Here is a 17,977-nt window from a genome sequence, read left to right as displayed (position 1 = left end):
CTGATGCCCGGAGCCCCAGGAGGCAGGCCATGGCCAGGAAAGAGTCCAGATCATGTCCAGGATGTGGCCCCAGTCCAGGCCTGGCTCTGATCAGGCCTCTGCCTCACCCTGCAGGCCAACGAGTGCATGCGGATCAAGATCCTGGGTGACTGTTACTACTGTGTGTCTGGCCTGCCCGTATCCCTGCCCACCCATGCCCGCAACTGTGTGAAGATGGGGCTGGACATATGCGAAGCCATCAAGTAAGTGCAGAGGGCATGGCCAGGGGCATCTTACCCTGTCACAGATGGGGAGCCTGAGGCTGCCACACAGGAGGGCCAAGCCCAGTCTTCTGGCCTCTGTCCTCCCCCTTCCCTCCCTCTTTCCCTCCCTTCTTCTCCAGGGACTCCAAGACTGTAGCATGGCAGAAGCACAGAATTGGGTGATGTGAAAATAGGCAGCTGGGCTTTGCCTCTCTAAAGACTTAGTCTATTTGACAGCAAGAGAGGCTCAGTGCAGACAGCAGGAGAACCTTCCAGACTGGGTCTAACACCTAGGCTCCATCTCCTTCCTACTTCTCTCTGGAAGCCTCTGAGTCCAGCTTCATGGAGTTGGAAGCCTGATGGGCTCCTCCCTGTGAGGTGCTCCAGGTCTGTGGGCCAGGTCACTGTCGTGGTCACAGGTTGTGGCAGTCACATGGATTGGCTACATGGACAGTGTGGGAAGGCAGGGCTGTTGGAGCTCCCAGGGACACCCTTGGTGCCAGTTCATGCTTCATCCTGGCGTCTTCCTACAGTGGCTGGGACAGCCAGGAGAGTCATGGCAGATTTGGGTCTAGCCTGGCCCTGCCACCCATGAGACCCAGGCTGCCTGACTCAGCACTGTGGCGGTGTCACCCCTTTGCCCACTCTGGGTGTCCCTAGCAGGTTCCATTCCTCCTTAGCCCTGTTGGTAGACATGGGTGCCAGCTGCTCCCCTGCCCCTTGTGTTCTTGTTGGGGATGTAGAGGTCACCATGTATGACTATGGAATGGGGAGGGGTTGCTTAGGGCTCCTAGTCCTGGAAGTGTAAGAAGAGAAGCCCAGGGCTCCTTGTCTGTACTGGGTGCGGGGCAGCATCTTGTTCCTTTTTGTTGTTGTTGTTTGTCATGGGGCTTGAACTCTGGGCCTGGGCGCTGTCCCTCAGCTCTTTGCTCAAGGCAAGTGCTCTACCACTTGAGCCACAGCGCCACTTCCAGTTTTCTGAGTGGTTTATTAGAGATAAGAGTCTCATGGAGTTTCCTGCCTGAGCTGGCTTTGAACCGTAATCCTCAGATCTCAGCCTCCTGAGTAGCTTGGATTATAGGTGTGAACCACTGACACCTGGCATATTACGCCTTCTTAAACCCAGCTTTTCTAGCCCCAGCCAAGTCAAGGATACCAGGATGGAACTGCAGGACCCCCCTCCCCTGCCCTGAAAGCTGCAGTAACCAGAACGTTGGGGCAGCCCTTCCCTCACTGCCCAGCCTTTGGGGGAGGGAGCCCTGTCCTTACGCCCCGCACTCTGACTCATGGCTGGCATGGGGGACTTGCTTCTGCCCCAGGCAGGTGCGGGAGGCCACGGGCGTGGACATCAGCATGCGTGTCGGCATCCACTCAGGGAATGTGCTGTGTGGGGTCATCGGGCTGCGCAAGTGGCAGTATGACGTGTGGTCCCATGATGTGTCTCTGGCCAACAGGATGGAGGCGGCCGGAGTCCCAGGGTGAGGCTTTGCTGGGTGTGGGTGGAGCCTGGGCCTCACATGGGGGGGCTGAGGAGGTCAGGTGTGAAGGCAGTGGGAGGAGCCCCCGCCCGCCCCCCAGGGTTGTGCTGCGTTCTCTGACTCGGGTCTCTCCAGCCGGGTGCACATCACAGAGGCGACACTGAACCACTTGGACAAGGCCTATGAGGTGGAGGATGGGCAGGGGCAGCAGCGGGACCCCTACCTGAAAGAGATGAACATCCGCACTTACCTGGTGATCGACCCTCGGGTATGTGGGCTCCTGTGGCTGGAGGGAGGCTGGGCTGGGTGATGCTGGAGTAGCATTCTCACACTGGAGAGATGACATAATGGTCAGAGGGTGGATTTCAAGTCCGTGGAAGTGTCTGGCTGGCTAGGAACCCACTTCCTGTGGCTGTGCATAGAGTAGAGGCTAAGGGCCAACGCCTCAGCTTTCTTTCCTGTGAAATGGTGCCCAGCTGGGCCTGCCTGGTGCGGGGAGCCTCTGAGGCTGTACCATGTCTGAGACACTTTTTTTTTTGTCAGTTGTGGGGCTTGAACTCAGGGCCTGGGTGCTGTCCCTGAGCTCTTTTGCTCAAGGCTAGTGCTCTAACCACTTTGAGCCACTGCTCCACTTCTGGTTTTTGGAGTGGTTAACTGGAGTCTCACAGGGACATTTCTGCTTTGAACTGTGATTCTCAGATTGCAGCCTCCTGAGTAGCTAGGCTTACAGGCGTGAGCCACCAGCGCTCAGCTTCAAGACACTTTTCTAACACATGGATTTAGTCAGACTCAGGAAAGCCCGGCTGGCCAGGGAGCCCTAGGCAGGGAGCTGACAGGGTGTTAGGCTCCAGGCTCCCCGTCCATCTGCCCAATGCTGCCTCCCCTTCTCCTGAGACCCAGCTCGTAGCGATGGGAGGGCTGTGTGACCTGAGTGAGCCTGTGTGTGCCTGGCCTGTCGCTGCCCCAGTCTGGCTGAGGCTGGTGAGTCATCCTTGGGGCTTGCTCAAAAGTGCAGGCCACAAGCTCCCTCCAGCTTCCTCTTGCTCAGCCTTAGCCATTGCTGGGGGGCAGCCCCGGAGCCCCTCCACCATGCCTGTAGCCTCGCTCTGCTGAGGTCACATTCACATGGCGTACTAGGAAAGCCCCTGTGGGGTCACTGACCTGCTCCTCCGAGGGCCCCCAAGGGTCCTATTGAATCCTTTCCTTATTTATTGTGACCCCAGCTTCAAGAGCGGGTTCCCTCTCTTCAGGCTGCTACCCAGCTCAGAGCAGGTGCTCAGGTAGCTTTGGAATGGATCAAGCAACCCCCAAAACTCCAAAACCCACCCCTGAGGGCTAATCGAGTGAAGGAGTCTAGCAGAGTTGCTGATGAGGGTGTGGCAGGCTCAGCACGCCCACAAGGAGGAGATGTCTGCAGTCCCTGTTGGGAGAAGGGCAGAAGGGAATCTGTAGACCCCACTGTGTGCCAAACTCGTCTCTGCTGATCTCAGGGCTCTTTCTCCTCCTTTCCTTGTGTTCAGATCTTCCTGGCAACCTTGCCTGGAGACACCAGGGGCTGGGGAGGGTGTCTCGGGCTCAGTGGCCCAGAAGAGGAGCCTGTAGGTAGGCCAGGCTAAGCCACAGGTGCTGGGCAGGGAATGTATCCAAGCTGGAGGCTGGAGTCTACCTGGAACTTTCTAGAAGGCTGCTCTGGAGGTCAGCTGGTATCTCGGTTGCGGTGTCTCTCCTTTCCTGCCTGTTTCTCTTGGAAAGAAGGAACACGTACTGGCCACATGTGGGCAAGACACTTGTGTTTCGCTGGCCTCCTGGGAGAGGTGACAGGGGAATCAGGCCCCAGAGGCCACCTATTTCAAAGAGCCCAAGGGCAGGCTGGGCTCTGGACTGGGTGACCACCAGTCTCCTCTTAGCCTGGGGACAGCCATGGGACCGAGCAGGGGTCCCTTGCCTGGGGCCTCAGCCAGCTCCCTCAAGCTAGTGCTGTCCCCAGGCGCTGCAGGCTGGAGCTTTGTCTTATTTCCCAGCAGGCTGTGTGGGCAGGGTGACATTTTGGAGAGAGTGGAGGGGTGGATTGAGAGGGACATTGGTGGAACAAATTGTCCATGGGTCTACAGAGCCAGCAGCCACCCCCACCCAGCCAACAACCCCCCAGGCCCAAGGGGGATGCGGCCCTGAAGATGCGGGCTTCTGTGCGTGTGACCCGCTACCTTGAGTCCTGGGGGGCAGCACGGCCCTTCGCACACCTCAACCACCGCGAGAGCGTAAGCAGCAGCGAGACACTCATCCCCAATGGGCGCAGGCCCAAGGTGGGTCCCCTCCTGCTCTGACAGCTGAGGTAGGACTGGGAGCAAATGCTGGGGGTGGGTCCATTCTCTGTCCCACCTCTGTGGAGAGCTGGAGGTATGTGGAGACTTCTCCAGGGGGCTGGGGGCATCCCTTGTCCTTTTTCTCCCTAGTTGAGCCCTGGCTCAAGGTGCTGCAGCTTGGATAGTCCCTGACACCTTGCACAGTGGTCAGAGGTGATAAACTCAGGCCCAGGGATCGACCAGGGCTCATGGGCCAGACAGTCACTGCGTCCTCCCCTCCCTCCCACTTTAGGCCATTCCCCTGCGGCGCCACCGGACCCCTGACAGGTATGCACACCCCCTCCTGGCTGGCTTGTGCCTCGGTCACTTCCTCCAGGCAGGCATCCGGCCCCTGTGTGGGGCAGCCCCACCAGGCTCTGCCCAGCCTCTGTGAACTCTGCTGTTTCTGGAAGAGGACTTCCAGGTCCTTGGGAGAGGGCTATTGGAGGAAGGGGTGTGGTGCGGGCCGACCCTGGAGGGGGGCAGACGAAGCCACAGGCTGGGAGCCGGGAGTCTGGCCTCTGCTTCTGATGGGACTATTTGCTAGCTGGGAGATGTGGACCTTCATTTTCACTCCTGGGCCTCGGTGGCACTCACCCACTTCTCCATTGTCCCAAATGAGGCTCAAGACCTCTGTCATGCGCCTCTTACCCCACTTGTGGCCAGCTAATCCACACCCGCTCCCAAGTGAGTGGACGTGGGGTTCCTGGGTAGTGCAGTTGGGGGTGTCTGTTTCCAGAAGTGCATCCCCCAAAGGGCGCTCAGAGGATGACTCCTACGATGATGAGATGCTGTCGGCCATCGAGGGGCTCAGCTCCACCAGGTGAGGCTCTGCGATCTTAGCCCATCCTCCACTGTCCCTTGAGTCGGGGAGGGGGGTCCTCCATATGGCAGGCCCACCTACATGCTCATACCCGTGGCTGGGTTCCAATTCCCCAGAGCTGCCTCTTGAGGGTCCCCACTGTCAGACCCCATCTCATGCTGCTGCTCCCCTCCCCTGCCCAGGCCCTGCTGCTCCAAGTCTGATGATTTCCACACCTTCGGGCCCTTCTTCCTGGAGGAGGGCTTTGAGCGAGAGGTGAGGCCCCTGGGGTGAGGTGTATGTGAGCCCTAGAGGCTCATGGGAACCTCTACAGCTGGTTGCTAGGGTGGGGTGGGCTCAATGCAGCCCCAGACTTGTTGATTCTTTCCAGCTGCTCTTACTCCTTCACCCTTCACCAGGATTTACCCTGTGGGTTTGGAAGATTTTTATTCCATCCAATGCCAGGCAATCAATGGATAGGGGCCAGTGGGTGTCAGGCTTCAGATTCAGTCTTGGCATGGTCAGGACCTGGGGGTTCTCCCGCCTGTCTGCGGCCATGCGTCCTGTTCCACAGTGGACAATGATGTTGTTGTAGGGCATCTCCTGGCTCCAGGTGGGACCTGCCGTGTGTTGTTATGTAACAACCCACACCCAGGTGACCGGGAGCCTGCTACGCCCAGCTCACGCACAGGAGCAGTTCCAGAGCTGTGGGGCTGGGCAGTAGGAGGTCTGTGTACTAGGTGCCAGGATTGGAGGGGAGGGACCAACCTGTCCCTGGGCTCCCAAGTGAGGTCACCAGGAAATGAACTTGGTTCTTGTCCATGGTCTATGAGCTCTTCAGGGGCCTTGGAAATGGAGGCCTGGCTGGGCACGGGGAGGAGGTGATTGCTTTGCAACAGAAATCGAGCTGCTAGATGCAGATGAATGAATGCTAATCAGTGGAACACTGGAACTCCAGTTGTGGGGGGGGGGTGAGGTGGGAGGAGGTATTTTCTTTCCATCACTTAGGTGATGAACTCAAGCAGGGGTGAGGGGAGCTGGGAAGGGAGTCCTGCAGGTGGTGGGCCCTCATAGTTTTGTTGCTGCAGTACCGCCTAGCACCCATCCCTCGGGCCCGCTATGACTTCGCCTGCGCCAGCTTGGTTTTCCTCTGCATCTTGCTCGTCCACGCCCTGGTGATGCCCAGGTTAGTCTGAGGTGGGGAAGACGAGGGAGCCCACTGAAGTAGAGCTGGAAGGGTCATATCCCAGCAAAGCTGCTTGGGACTTCTAACTCTGGAGTCTTCCAGTGCAGGGACCAGGACCTTGTAGCCCCACTGGAGTTGCCAATTCTTACTTGTAACTAATGTATGACAGGCCTCCCTGCCGCCTAATGCCTCTCACTTTGCTAAGTTACCTGTTACATCTGCAGCCACCTCTGGACTTAGATGTTTATAATCCTTTTTCATGTCCGTGTGTGTGTGTGTGTGTGTGTGTGTGTGTGTGTGTGTGTGTGTGTGTGTGTGTGTGTGTGTGTGTGTGTGTGTGTGTGTGTGTGTGTGTGTGTGTGTATGTGTGTGTGTGTGTGTGTGTGTGTGTGTGTGTGTGTGTGTGTGTGTGTGTGTATGGGGCAGGAGGTAGGTAAAGCTCAGGGGTTAATGACATTGACCCTGGGTCAGGAACCCCTGAGATTTGTGCTTGTGGCCCTGAGACCTGCTGGCAAGGAGAGAGGGGCTGAGGTCAGAGGGAACAGAGGTCAGCCTTTGAGGCAATTGGGCCAATGTTGTGGCTTTGGGTGTGCTTAATAGAGATTAATAAGGGAATGCTTTTATATAAGGTCCCCAGGGTTGGGTCACTTATTTCTTGTTGTACCTGGCCCCAAGGGGGAGGGCTTGATGCTGGCCACGACCTTCCTGTTTTGGCCTGTCCTTGTGTGACATTTACTGAGGCAGTTGGACTAGTTTTCAAATATCCCTTTGGCTGTGTGCAGAGTAGCCTCCAGGACGGGATAGGCGACTGTGAGCTGGGGATTAGAGGCTGAGAGAGAGGGGGGTCCTGGGCATGGGACCCCTGCACTTAGGCCTTTCCTCCTTTTCAGGATGATGCCCCTGGGTGTGTCCTTTGGGCTGGTGTCCTGCCTGCTGGGGCTGGTGCTAAGTCTGTGCTTTGCTACTGAGTTCTTGGTGAGTGTAGCTGAGTCCTCGGCCTGGAGCTCAGTGCTGTGACCCCCTCCTTTCCTCGGGCCCCCCAGTGAGCCTTGCTGGTGGTGTGAGCCTTCAGTGTCCTGGCGCGCTGCAGAGCTGTTCACACTGCCCTGGAAGCCCCTCATCTCAGCTGTGCACCTGGTGACTCCATCTCATGTCTCCACAGAGGTGTTGCCCAGCCCAGGGGATGCTGCAGGCCGTCTCCGGATGGGTGGAGACACGAACTCTTCTGAGGCTGTTTCTGGCTGTGCTGACCATCGGTAGCCTGCTCACGGTCGCCATCATCAACCTGGTCAGTCATGGAAGGGACCCCCGGTGCCCATGGCACACATCCTGGGTGCAGGAGACCATCTTTGACCCTGGGAACCTGTCGTCTCAGTGCATCCCAGCTGCATCTGCTGTGACCCCTGCAAGCACTGCGGTGTGAGCCTGAGAGGTCCCTGGTTCCACTCTGTCCTGGCTCACCCTCCCTCTGTTTCTTTGCTAGCAGGGGAGCTTGGCTTCCTGTTCTATGTTGTCTTGGCTCCTGCTGGATCTGGCTCCTTCTAGAGCCAGTCTCCCCTCGCAGGCTCTCTAGAACGGCTGTGTTTTGAGGTCACCTCTGATGCTTCAGAGCTGAGATAGCATCAGCTTCAGGCCTGCCAGGGTGCCCAGAGTCCCAGTCCCCTGATGCATGTTAACAGGGATCTGTCTCTTCTGCAGCCACTGATGCTCGACTCAGCCCTAGGGCTGCCTGGTGGCAATGAGACCAGCCTGCTGGCCTCAAGGAGCAAGGACAGGACCCTGTGTGTCCTCCTCCCAGTGAGTATCTGTTCTCCTCCCGTTAGATCCCTCTGGGCTCTGTCCTCACTGGGACACTCAGCTCAGCCACTGCAGCTTCTGGTGTGAAGAGCACTGTGTCCAGCCCAGTGTCTCCAAGGGAGGAAAAGCTGGGGCCAGGCAGTTAAGTGTAATCTAGCTGTATTGGAGGACATCTTTGAGATGCTGCTGCCTCTCATGAGGAAGTGGGTCTTAAGAGAGGTTGACCAGAGCCGTGTAGGTAGCAAAGCTAGTGCTGGGCTCAAAGACAATCAGGATGGCATGGGGTATTAGGGGCCGCAGGGAGTTTGCACGTGTCTGTCAAGGGAGGAGGTGGGATGGGGAGAGGACAGTGTGACCAAGCTGAGGGTGGCTGCCTTGGTAGGGTTTAGGGGTTTGTGACTTGGGAAGGGAGTGAGGGAGAATTAGGGTCAGGGTGGAGCAGGACCGTCAGGCTGGAGGATTCTCTGCAGCATGATGTGGGCAGGGGAGGAATGTGGCAGGGCTACGCTTTGGGGAGGGCAGGCTCATGGCAGAATGCAGGAGGCAGGAGGCTGTTCAGGTGTGCCCTTGGCCTTGCCCTTGGCCCATGAGCTCTACACAGCACCTATAATTTCATATGCTATGGCTTTGAATAAATGAGCTCACTGGCTCTGGGAAGTGGTCAGATGGTCAGAAGGGTGGCAACACACTTGAGCCCTGCTGCCCATAGGGAATTGGGGGATGTTGGGGCGCTTGGGGGGGGCTAGTGCTAACACCTCCTGGTGATGGACAGTGGGGTACCACCTCACCCCTAGTACTACAGCTGCAGCTGTATCCTGGGCTTCATCGCCTGCTCAGTCTTCCTGCGGATGAGCCTGGAGCTGAAGGTCCTGCTGCTGACGGTGGCCCTGGTGGCCTACCTGGTGCTCTTCAACCTCTCCCTGTGCTGGCAGGACCACTGTGCCCACAGCCCAGGCAACTTCACCCAGGCCAACACCACCGTAAGGTAGGTCCTGCCACACCTCACTGTCAGGACCTGATCATTGCCATCTGCCCGTGGCTAGCTGTGGCTTTGCTCTATCCTTCCTGGGGAGGGAGGGTCATCTGTGTCTGGGGTCCCATCGGACATGGCCAAGGGCTGAGGAGTGTCTCACTGGTGGGTTCTCTGGGGAGTCTTGGTCACATGGCCCCAGGCTCAACCTGTTTCTGGGGAGTGAATGGTGAGAGGAACCTGAGCCAGCCGAGCCCTCTGAGCTGGATTGCTCATCTGGCAAGCACAGCGCAATGGCCTGGTCCCTTCCTGAGACTCAGGGCGGGCTGGGGCATGGGGGCTCTAGAAGCTCTGGATCAGGGGGTGGGGGCTGTCTCTCTTGAACCATGGCTGAAATCTTAGTAATCCATGGAGAAAAACCTTCTGGTCATCTGCTCTGCCTGTCAACTCTCTGGCTTCCTGCAAGGAGCCCTGGCTCTCCTTGGACATCCCTCCCCCCAGCCTCTTTGCCCCTTCCTGGGTGACTTAGATCTCCCCTCAGAGAGCCCCTTCCCACAGTCCCCAGCGTCCCTCTTCCCTGTGCAGCTGCACTTATGTGTCCCCTGCCCACACCACACATGCTGTCTGTACCCCAGTTCTTAGCGCACCACTGACTCCTGCCCTTCATCCAGCAGTGCACTGGACTATTCACCAAGGGACCTGAAGACCATGATCAACTTCTACCTGGTTCTGTTCTACAGCACTCTGGTCATGCTGTCCAGACAGGTATGCGCAGGCTCTTTAGCTTCCTGGGCCCCCCAGTAGGATAGGCAGGGTGCAGAGGGCCTCACATGCCAAGAAATTAGGGTTTTGTTAAGGCTGAGGGACTCCCAGTCATCCCCTCCCCCGCCTCCCCAGGCAGCAGCCACAGGCTTGTCATGAGCACACTGTGTGGGCTAGCCTGGGCTCCCAGCCAGCCTCTCAGGTGGGGCCCGCTGCAGGACACTGACTTTCCCCAGTTTGCAGATCGACTATTACTGCCGCCTGGATTGTTTGTGGAAGAAGAAGTTCAAGAAGGAACATGAGGAGTTTGAGACCATGGAAAACGTGAACCGCCTTCTCCTGGAGAATGTCCTGCCAGCCCACGTGGCTGCCCACTTCATTGGAGACAAGCTAAATGAGGTACGCAGTCAGAATGAAGGGTGTGGGGTCAGGACGCTCTGGAGGCAGTGTGTGGTGATATGTAAACCTGGGCTTGTAGTTGGGAGTCTGGTTAGTGTGTGGCCTTGACTTCTCTGGGATTGTCATGAGGGCCAAGCCTGGAAATTTCTTTTTTTTTTTTTTTTTGGGGGGTCTGGTCATGGGGCCTGAACTCTGGGCCTGGGTGCTGTCCCTCAGCTCTTCAGCTCAAGGCTAGCACTCTACCACTTGAGCCACAGCACCACTTCCGGCTTTTTTCTTTTTGCTTATGTGGTGCTGAGGAATCGAACCCAGGGCCTCAGGCATGCAAGGCAAGCGCTCTACCACTGAGCCACCTTCCCAGACCAAGCCTGGAAATTTCTTTGAGACATGACTATTTCCACCAGTGTTCTGCTCAGTGCAGAACCCAGTTTCTGTCTCCTGCTTCCTCTCGCCTGAGTTTCAGGCCCAGCTGGTGTTCACCTAGCCAGACTCAGCTCTCCTCCCCCCACCAGCCCATTCTGAAGTTGGCAGCCAGGGCTGAGGGCTCTGCCCACCCCTCTGGACTGCTCAGCGGCAGCTGTCACTTTGAGGCTCAGTGGTCTTACAGTGCCGTTTCTTCCCTGCCCTGCCACAGGACTGGTACCATCAGTCCTATGACTGTGTCTGTGTCATGTTTGCATCTGTGCCGGACTTCAAAGTGTTCTACACAGAGTGTGATGTCAACAAGGAGGGGCTGGAGTGTCTGCGCCTGCTCAACGAGATCATCGCGGACTTCGATGAGGTGCAGGCAGAGGTGGGGGTGGACAGGAGAGGGCCTGGGTCAACCCCCAGCACCACAGCACACAAGCTAGACAAAATGCAGTGTCATGATAAAGGGATGCATTGTGTGCACTGACGGAGCTCACCTTTAATTCAGCTTCTGTGCTGGGCAGCTGCTAAGATTACAGTTAGGTCCTTGTAACAGCCTGACCGGGTGAGGAAACAGGTTGGGCAGAACTCTGCCAACAACTGCCCCCTCCTGGGTAGATCATTTGCTCTTTGGCCCTTTCAAGGAGTTCAGAGGAGAGGGCGTGTGTGTGTGTGTGTGTGTGTGTGTGTGTGTGTGTGTGTGTGTGTGTGTGTGTGTGTGTGTGTGTGTGTGTGTGTGTGTGTGTGTGTGTGTGTGTGTGTGTGTGTGTGTGTGTGTGTGTGTGTGTGTGTGTGTGTGTGTGTGTGTGTGTGTGTTCTTGCAGCACTGTCTGACTTGCCTGGCTTCCCACAGCTGCTGCTGAAGCCCAAGTTCAGTGGCGTGGAGAAGATCAAGACCATTGGCAGCACCTACATGGCAGCTGCGGGGCTCAGTGTCCCTTCGGGGCATGAGAACCAGGTACTCCCATCACTGAAGTACCCTACTCTGTCCTGTGAGGGGGGGGTAAAGCTGTTTATGCAGCCCTGCTTCGAGATTTTTGGTGGTGGTGAAGCTCTGTGGGGTATGGGAAGATGGGGTGCCTGTGGTCAAGGGGCTGTGGGTGCAGTATGGTCATGCTGCAGGACTTGGAGCGGCAGCACACGCACATCGGCGTCATGGTAGACTTCAGCATCGCCCTGATGAGCAAGCTGGATGGGATCAACAGGCACTCCTTCAACTCCTTCCGCCTCCGTGTCGGTGAGGCTTGGTGGGCAGGGGGGGGTGGGGAAGTGGAGCAGCCGCAGGTGTTCCTGGTCTGTCTGGGATCCACTTTTAGTTTTCTGCATGTGGTTGCCCAGTTTTCCCAGCACCAATAGTTAAAGAGGCTATGTGTTTTCCACTGTATGTCTTTGGCTCCTTTATTGAACATCAACTGACTGTATGCATGTGGTTTTATTTCTGGATCTTCTATTGTATTGGTCTTTGGATCTACTTTTGTGCCAATACCAAGCTCGATAGTAGAGTCTGAAATCTGGTATTGTCATTATCTCCTGCATTGCTTCTTTTGCCTAGAATTGCTTTGGCTATTCTAGGTCTTTGTTTTCCATATGAAGTTTTGGGTTGTTTTCTCTATTTCAGGAAAGAACATTGTTGGGATTCTGATGGGAATTGTGTTGAATTTGTGTATCACTTTTGGCAGTTTGGTCATTTTCACAATATTTATTCTACCTATCACAAACAGGGAAGATTTTTCCATTTCCTGGTGTCCTCTTTGGTTTCTTTCTTTAGATTTTTAGTTTTCCACAGAATAGTTCCTTTACATCTTTGATTAATTGCTAGATATTTTATTCTTTTTAAGATTATCGTGGGTTAATTCTATATTCTGCTACTTTGCCAAAGTGATTTATTAGTTCTAGTTTGGGAGTTTTCTTTTTTTTTCGGGGGGGTGGGGGTTGTTTAGGTATTACCTGATCATGCCATCTGAAAATAGGAATAATTTCTTCTTCCCCTATGTAGATCCCTTTTCTTGTCTTATTGCTACAGATTCCAAACTATACTGAAAAGGAATGGAGAGTGGGCATCCTTGCCTTGTTCCTGATTTTAAGGGAACTGGTTTTAGCTTTTCCCCATTTAGTATGATATTGGCTGTTGGTCTGTTTAATATGGCTTTTGTTTTAAAGAATGTTCCTTCTGTTCCTATTTTCTCCAGAGCTTTGAGCATGAATGGATGTTTTGTCAAAAGTCTTTTCTGCATCAATTGAGATAACCATGTGGTTCTTGACCTTGGTTCTATTAATGTGGGGGATTACATTTATTGATTTACATGTTAAACAAGCTTTGCATCTGTGGGATGAAGCTTACTTGGTTAAAATGTATGATTTGTTTCTGGATTCTGTTGGCTACTATTTTACTGAGAAGTTTTAGTCTGTGTTCATCAGAGAGATTGGTCTGTAGTTCTTTTTTCTGTTGGATCCTTGCCTGGTTTGGGGATGTGGGTTATTGGTTCACAGAATGAGTCTGGGATTGCTCCCTCTGCTGCTTGAGTATGGGTATTCGCTCCTCTTTAAAAAGTCTTTATACAATTCTGTGATGAATCTGTCTGGGCCTGGGCTTTTCCTTATTGGAAGACTTCTGATTGCTTCCTCTTATTGTACATTATGGGCTTGTTTAGTTAATTTCTATTTTCTTGCTTCAGTTTTGGCAATTTGTATTTCTCTAGAAATTCATTCATTTCTGCTAGATTTTCCTTCTTTAGTGAGTAAATATTCTGAAAATAGTTCATTATGATCATTTGGGTATCTTGGATGTTTAATTTTTCCTGCGGCATCCCTGACCTTACTGATTTGGGTCTCCTCTCTTGCAAGAGGCTCCAGGTCTGTCTGGTACAGGTTACCTGCTTTGAAGTTGTCAGCAGCTTGGTTGAAATCGTGACTTGGCATTGTGGTTGCCTTTGATTTTAGTAAGAATACACAACTGTAGAAAATGCAGAACCTAAATCCTGGCTATCAACAGGAGACCTTTAAGCAAACCTAACTAGCCAGCTAGCTCAGAGTGGGCACTTTGTTAGCACATGGAGGGGGAATGGCACAATGTCAGAAGTATTCCTGACAAAACTAGCCTTCCTGCTTCATGGAGCCTGGACCAGAGCCAGGCAGGGCAGGCCTTTCTCCTACCACAGACCCTACTGCGTAGGCACCTCAGAAAGCTGTCACCCCTTTGTGGTTGGGGATGGACTGTGGGCTCTCCCAGTTCAGATGTTTTGAGCTCTGCTTCTTCAGTGGCCAACTGCAAACATTACCTTCAGGCATGAACCATGGGCCTGTGATTGCTGGAGTAATTGGAGCCCGAAAACCTCAGTATGACATCTGGGGAAATGCAGTCAACGTTGCCAGCCGCATGGAGAGCACTGGAGAACTGGGCAAAATCCAGGTAGCAACCCCTGGGGGGGAATGTGACCCTCCTACTGTGGAGGGCTTGCCACGCCTCAGCATGGCTGTAACGGAGAATGAAGGTATGGATAATATTTGACCAACCTGCCTACATTCAAGCAGGCTTCTTGCTTCTGATGCAGCTTTCTTTTGCTCAGGTTACTGAAGAGACATGTACCATCCTCCAGAGACTAGGCTACTCTTGTGAGTGCCGGGGGCTGATCAACGTTAAGGGCAAAGGCGAGCTACGAACTTACTTCGTTTGTACAGACACTGCCAAGTTTCAAGGCCTTGGGCTGAACTGAAGACTTCCAGTGGTCAATCTCCTTCACTGAGCAAACCAAGACCCAACCCTGTGGAAACAGCATTTGGCCCAGGGCCAGGTCCTGGCAGCAGAGCTGCTTAGATGACACTTTAACCGCTGCTGAGAAGCTATGTTTCCATGTCAGCTGGTGTACTGAATGTACTTGTGAGCATGCACAAAAGACCAAAGCTTTATAGGTCAATGGAGGAGTAGGCTGGGCTGTGCAGTATGGGTCTGTTCTATCCAGCAGGACAAGTGGAGTTTACAGCAGTGTATCATTTCTTTAACCACTCAACACATGTAAATAGGACTACTGTCCAGTGACCTGGCTATTTATGGGATTATCCTAGCTGGGGTATAAATCCTAAGGAATGTGGCTTACAGCAAGGAGGAGTGTCAAGCCTGGACTTAGGAATCAGGCAACTTTGATACAAGTCTTCTGGGACTATGTTCAATAAGCTGAAAAGGCTTGAAATCAGGTGTAATCTTTCTACTTTTTCCTGACTACCATCTTTGAGTCCTCTCTTACAGTCTTCAACTATCAACTACATCTTTTTTCTTTTTCTTTTTTTGCCAGTTCTGAGACTCAGAACCTTATGCTCCCACATGAGGCCACACCCACTTTTTGCTGGTTAATAGGATTTTTCTGTGAGCTGACTTTGAACCTGGATCCTCAGATCTCAGCCTTCTGAGTAACTAAGATTGTAGGTGTGAGCCACAAGCACCAGGCTACATGCTGCTTATTTATTCACATTCTTTAGCCAATGCCTGACCATTTTTCTTTTTTTGGAGACAAGTTTTATTGTGTAACCCCAGCTGGTTTGGAACTGACAATCCTCTTCTATCCACCTTGAGTGCTGTACCACCATGCCTGTCTTTTTTGTGTTGATAGTGGGAGAATAGTATCTGTATATAGGACTTGGACAGTTTGTGCTATTTCTTGACATGAGTCTTCACAACTAAATCTGGAAAGCTTCAAAATCAGGAGGAGCAGCTAGGGGAATGGCTCAAGTGAGACCTTGAACTCAAACCTCAGCCCTGCTAGGCCAGCCTCTCACAAATGCTGAACCCTTTCTTTCAATGAGTCAAGGAAAAAAAGAGCTTTGGAAGATCGCATCTTATACTCTGCTTCAGTTCCACAAGAAGCTGAAAAAAGGTGAACTGTTTCAAGGTGAGAAATGACTGAACTGCTCGTTCCTTTATATGAGTGGTCTTCACTTCATGATTAGTGCATTCCCAGGATCTCTAAACCCACTGAGCTTCACAACACCACAGGATTTTTAGAAGCCACTTACAAACCTGGAGTTACCTAGAAAATCCTGCTCATAGGACTAGAGCTAGGACACCTGACCTGCCAGGTTTGCAATGAGTTGTGACCCTCAATGGGGCAAAGGGGAGTGACAGGACCTGTTTTGGGGCCAGGGACTGCTCTGATGCACTTGCATGTACCTGTAACCAGTTCTCACAGCACAAGAACCTACTGTGTAAAGGACTCTTATGGTTAAAATGCTGGGGTAAGGAGCAGAGTCTTGTTTAAGTTGATTTGTTTATATATCCTCTTGTCACAAGAGGACTGATTTCAGGTGAGCCCTGCACTGAACTCTGTGTTCTTCAACTCTAGCAGTGATCAGTGTCCCTGGCAAGGTGGAAGGTTCTAGCTGCCAGGAGAGTGGAGGCAAGGCGCAGCCTGAGTCAACACCTGCCTACCCTCCCAACATGCAAGTCAGATTTTATTTCAGCAACAGAAAGTCCAGCTGGGAGTTACCGTTCCTGTATTGTTAGGTGCAATTAAAGTACTGTACTAAGATTATGGTTTTGATGTTCAGGTCATAGACTCACTTGCAGTTGATCTTTTATAAATTACCAAGTAATTTTTTTTTTTTTTGCTGGTCGTAGGGCCTGAACTCTGGGTCTGGGCGCTGTCCCTCAGCTCTTCAGTTCAAGGCTAGCACTCTACCACCTGAGCCACAGCACCACATCTGGCTTTTTCTGCTTATGTGGTGCTGAGGAACTGAACCCAGGTCCTCATGCATGCAAGGCAAGCACTCTACCACTGAGCCACCTTCCCAGCCCCAAGTAATTTCTTGATGTGTCATTTGTTTTCATGACAGCAACAAGTATATTTCTAATAACACCCTTCTTTACGGATTAGACTTGCTTAAAATTCCTATTAAGGCAGCTTACTATGGGACATTAATACAGCAGTCTTCTGATTGCTTCCTAAGGAAATTTCCAACAGGAAGATGAGCATTACTCATGCTATATTTCATGTATGTAACAGGTCACTGTATAGAAATATGCTTTGAGTTGGTGCATCAAACAATTATTCTGTATTTATAGATATATACTATTTGTTTTAAATGTTTCATTTTATAAAGTACCAGTGCTTATTTAGCTGCTTTTATGCATTAAATTAGCAATGCAGAAACCTGAATGTCCTAAGGTCTTCTGAATATAAACATCTTCTTGGTCTTAAGGAACTTACCAAATTATATTTCAGAGACTAAAAGTAAGACTCTAGATATAGCCTGCATAAAAACATCTCAACTAAGTTTTAAAAAAGAGAATCCCTTTTGTAAGTTTTAAGATTCATTCGAATTTTCTCAAGTCAAGAAAAACACAGAATAGCTTCCAGTTTGGGTTTTACACAGACGGGCCATATAAGTATTAAACATAATTTGTTCAATGAATTAGGTTATGTATCCATCCCCACTTTTTGGGTATTGTTATTTTTTATTACTGCTTTTGGTGGTACTAGTTTGGATTCTGGGATTTGTGCTTGCTAGGCAGCTATTTTACCACTTGAGCCATGCATGCCTTCAGCCATTTCTGCTTTAGTTGTTTTCAGGTAGGGCCTCACATTCCTGTCTAGGGGCAGCCTTTCTACCCAGTTTCCAATCTAGGTGAGATGACAGGTACCTGGCATGAGATGATGGGGGAGGGGTATACTGCTAATTTTCGTTTGGGCTGGCTTGAACTTTGGATCCTCCTGAGATTTACAGTCTTACATCAATATACCTCCACTCTGGCTTTTTAACAGGCTATCTTTTGAACTAAAAGCAGAAAATCACCATCTTAGCTGAGTGACTGCTAAACAAACAGCCATTTTCAGATAAAAAATACTCAGATGCATGCCCTGAGGTGATCTTTGAAAAACAGTAAACAGAAAAAAACTGTCTTCTGAGTTGGTCTTCTGGAGGATGGTTTTAGCTTATTTGGCTCATCTTTTTGCTATTGTTCCAAATAACTGCAAAAATGAAAAAACAAAAATACCAGACATGTTATAATGCTAAGAATCTCCTAGGCTCTCCTTTTCTGGTAGGTGGGATGGGGGAAGGCTCCTAATTACTAACCACATAATTTCTACATGGTGCCTTCTCCCATCAGGAGTAGAGCTACACTAGCAGATCCTAAAATTATTCTACGTGTGTTTGTTTTTGTGGTATACAAATGAAAGCTCTCACTAGATGGACTGATTTTTTATTTTTATTTTCTAGGGCCTTATACTTGCTAGGCAGTTGCTCAACCACTTGAGCCATGCTCCAGCTCTCAGATGAAGCTGCCTTTTTGTAAAATACAAGTAGCATTAAGACCCACCCAGGTGGGGCTGGGAAGGTGGCTCAGTGGTAGAGTGCTTGCCTTGCATGCATGAGGGCCCTGGGTTCAATTCCTCATCACCACATAAGCAGAAAAGGCTAGAAGTGGCACTGTGGCTCAAGTGGTAGAGCGCTAGCCTTGAGCTGAAGAGCTGAGGGACAGCGCCCAGGCCCAGACTTCAGGACCCACGACCGGACCAAAAAAAAAAAAAGACCCACTCAGGTATGACAATAGCCAAAGCTATATGCCTTGCTCACAAAGGGCTGATTTCTGAATTATGAT

General features: G+C 52.0%; 1 protein-coding gene across 7 annotated transcripts in view; it reads left to right on the top strand.

Annotated features, from left to right (window-relative positions):
• Positions 1-17,977, top strand: part of Adcy7 (adenylate cyclase 7) — a 59,224-nt gene that overhangs the window by 23,402 nt on the left and 17,845 nt on the right. For 4 of the 7 annotated variants that reach the window (XM_070011956.1, XM_070011955.1, XM_070011954.1 and 1 more), the window contains 19 exons: positions 115-242; positions 1,562-1,720; positions 1,856-1,988; positions 3,832-4,023; positions 4,316-4,350; positions 4,802-4,885; positions 5,068-5,140; positions 5,953-6,050; positions 6,941-7,025; positions 7,213-7,338; positions 7,749-7,847; positions 8,642-8,832; positions 9,489-9,582; positions 9,823-9,978; positions 10,613-10,759; positions 11,240-11,344; positions 11,509-11,623; positions 13,671-13,795; positions 13,953-17,820. In XM_070011956.1, coding sequence (XP_069868057.1) covers positions 115-242; positions 1,562-1,720; positions 1,856-1,988; positions 3,832-4,023; positions 4,316-4,350; positions 4,802-4,885; positions 5,068-5,140; positions 5,953-6,050; positions 6,941-7,025; positions 7,213-7,338; positions 7,749-7,847; positions 8,642-8,832; positions 9,489-9,582; positions 9,823-9,978; positions 10,613-10,759; positions 11,240-11,344; positions 11,509-11,623; positions 13,671-13,795; positions 13,953-14,099 — 2,292 coding nt within the window. In that variant the 3' untranslated portion in view covers positions 14,100-17,820. Of the gene's footprint in view, positions 1-114; positions 243-1,561; positions 1,721-1,855; positions 1,989-3,831; positions 4,024-4,315; positions 4,351-4,801; positions 4,886-5,067; positions 5,141-5,952; positions 6,051-6,940; positions 7,026-7,212; positions 7,339-7,748; positions 7,848-8,641; positions 8,833-9,488; positions 9,583-9,822; positions 9,979-10,612; positions 10,760-11,239; positions 11,345-11,508; positions 11,624-13,670; positions 13,796-13,952; positions 17,821-17,977 lie in introns of those variants that run through there. The other 3 variants (XR_011369804.1, XR_011369803.1, XM_070011957.1) reach the window with 2 other exon arrangements.

This window comes from Dipodomys merriami, unplaced genomic scaffold, assembly GCF_024711535.1.
Source record: "Dipodomys merriami isolate MVZ:Mamm:240054 unplaced genomic scaffold, mDipMer1.0.p SCAF_85, whole genome shotgun sequence".
NCBI classification, from domain to species: domain Eukaryota; kingdom Metazoa; phylum Chordata; class Mammalia; order Rodentia; family Heteromyidae; genus Dipodomys; species Dipodomys merriami.
Note: the sequence above shows the minus strand (reverse complement) of the source record. Positions and strands in the feature narration are given on the sequence as shown.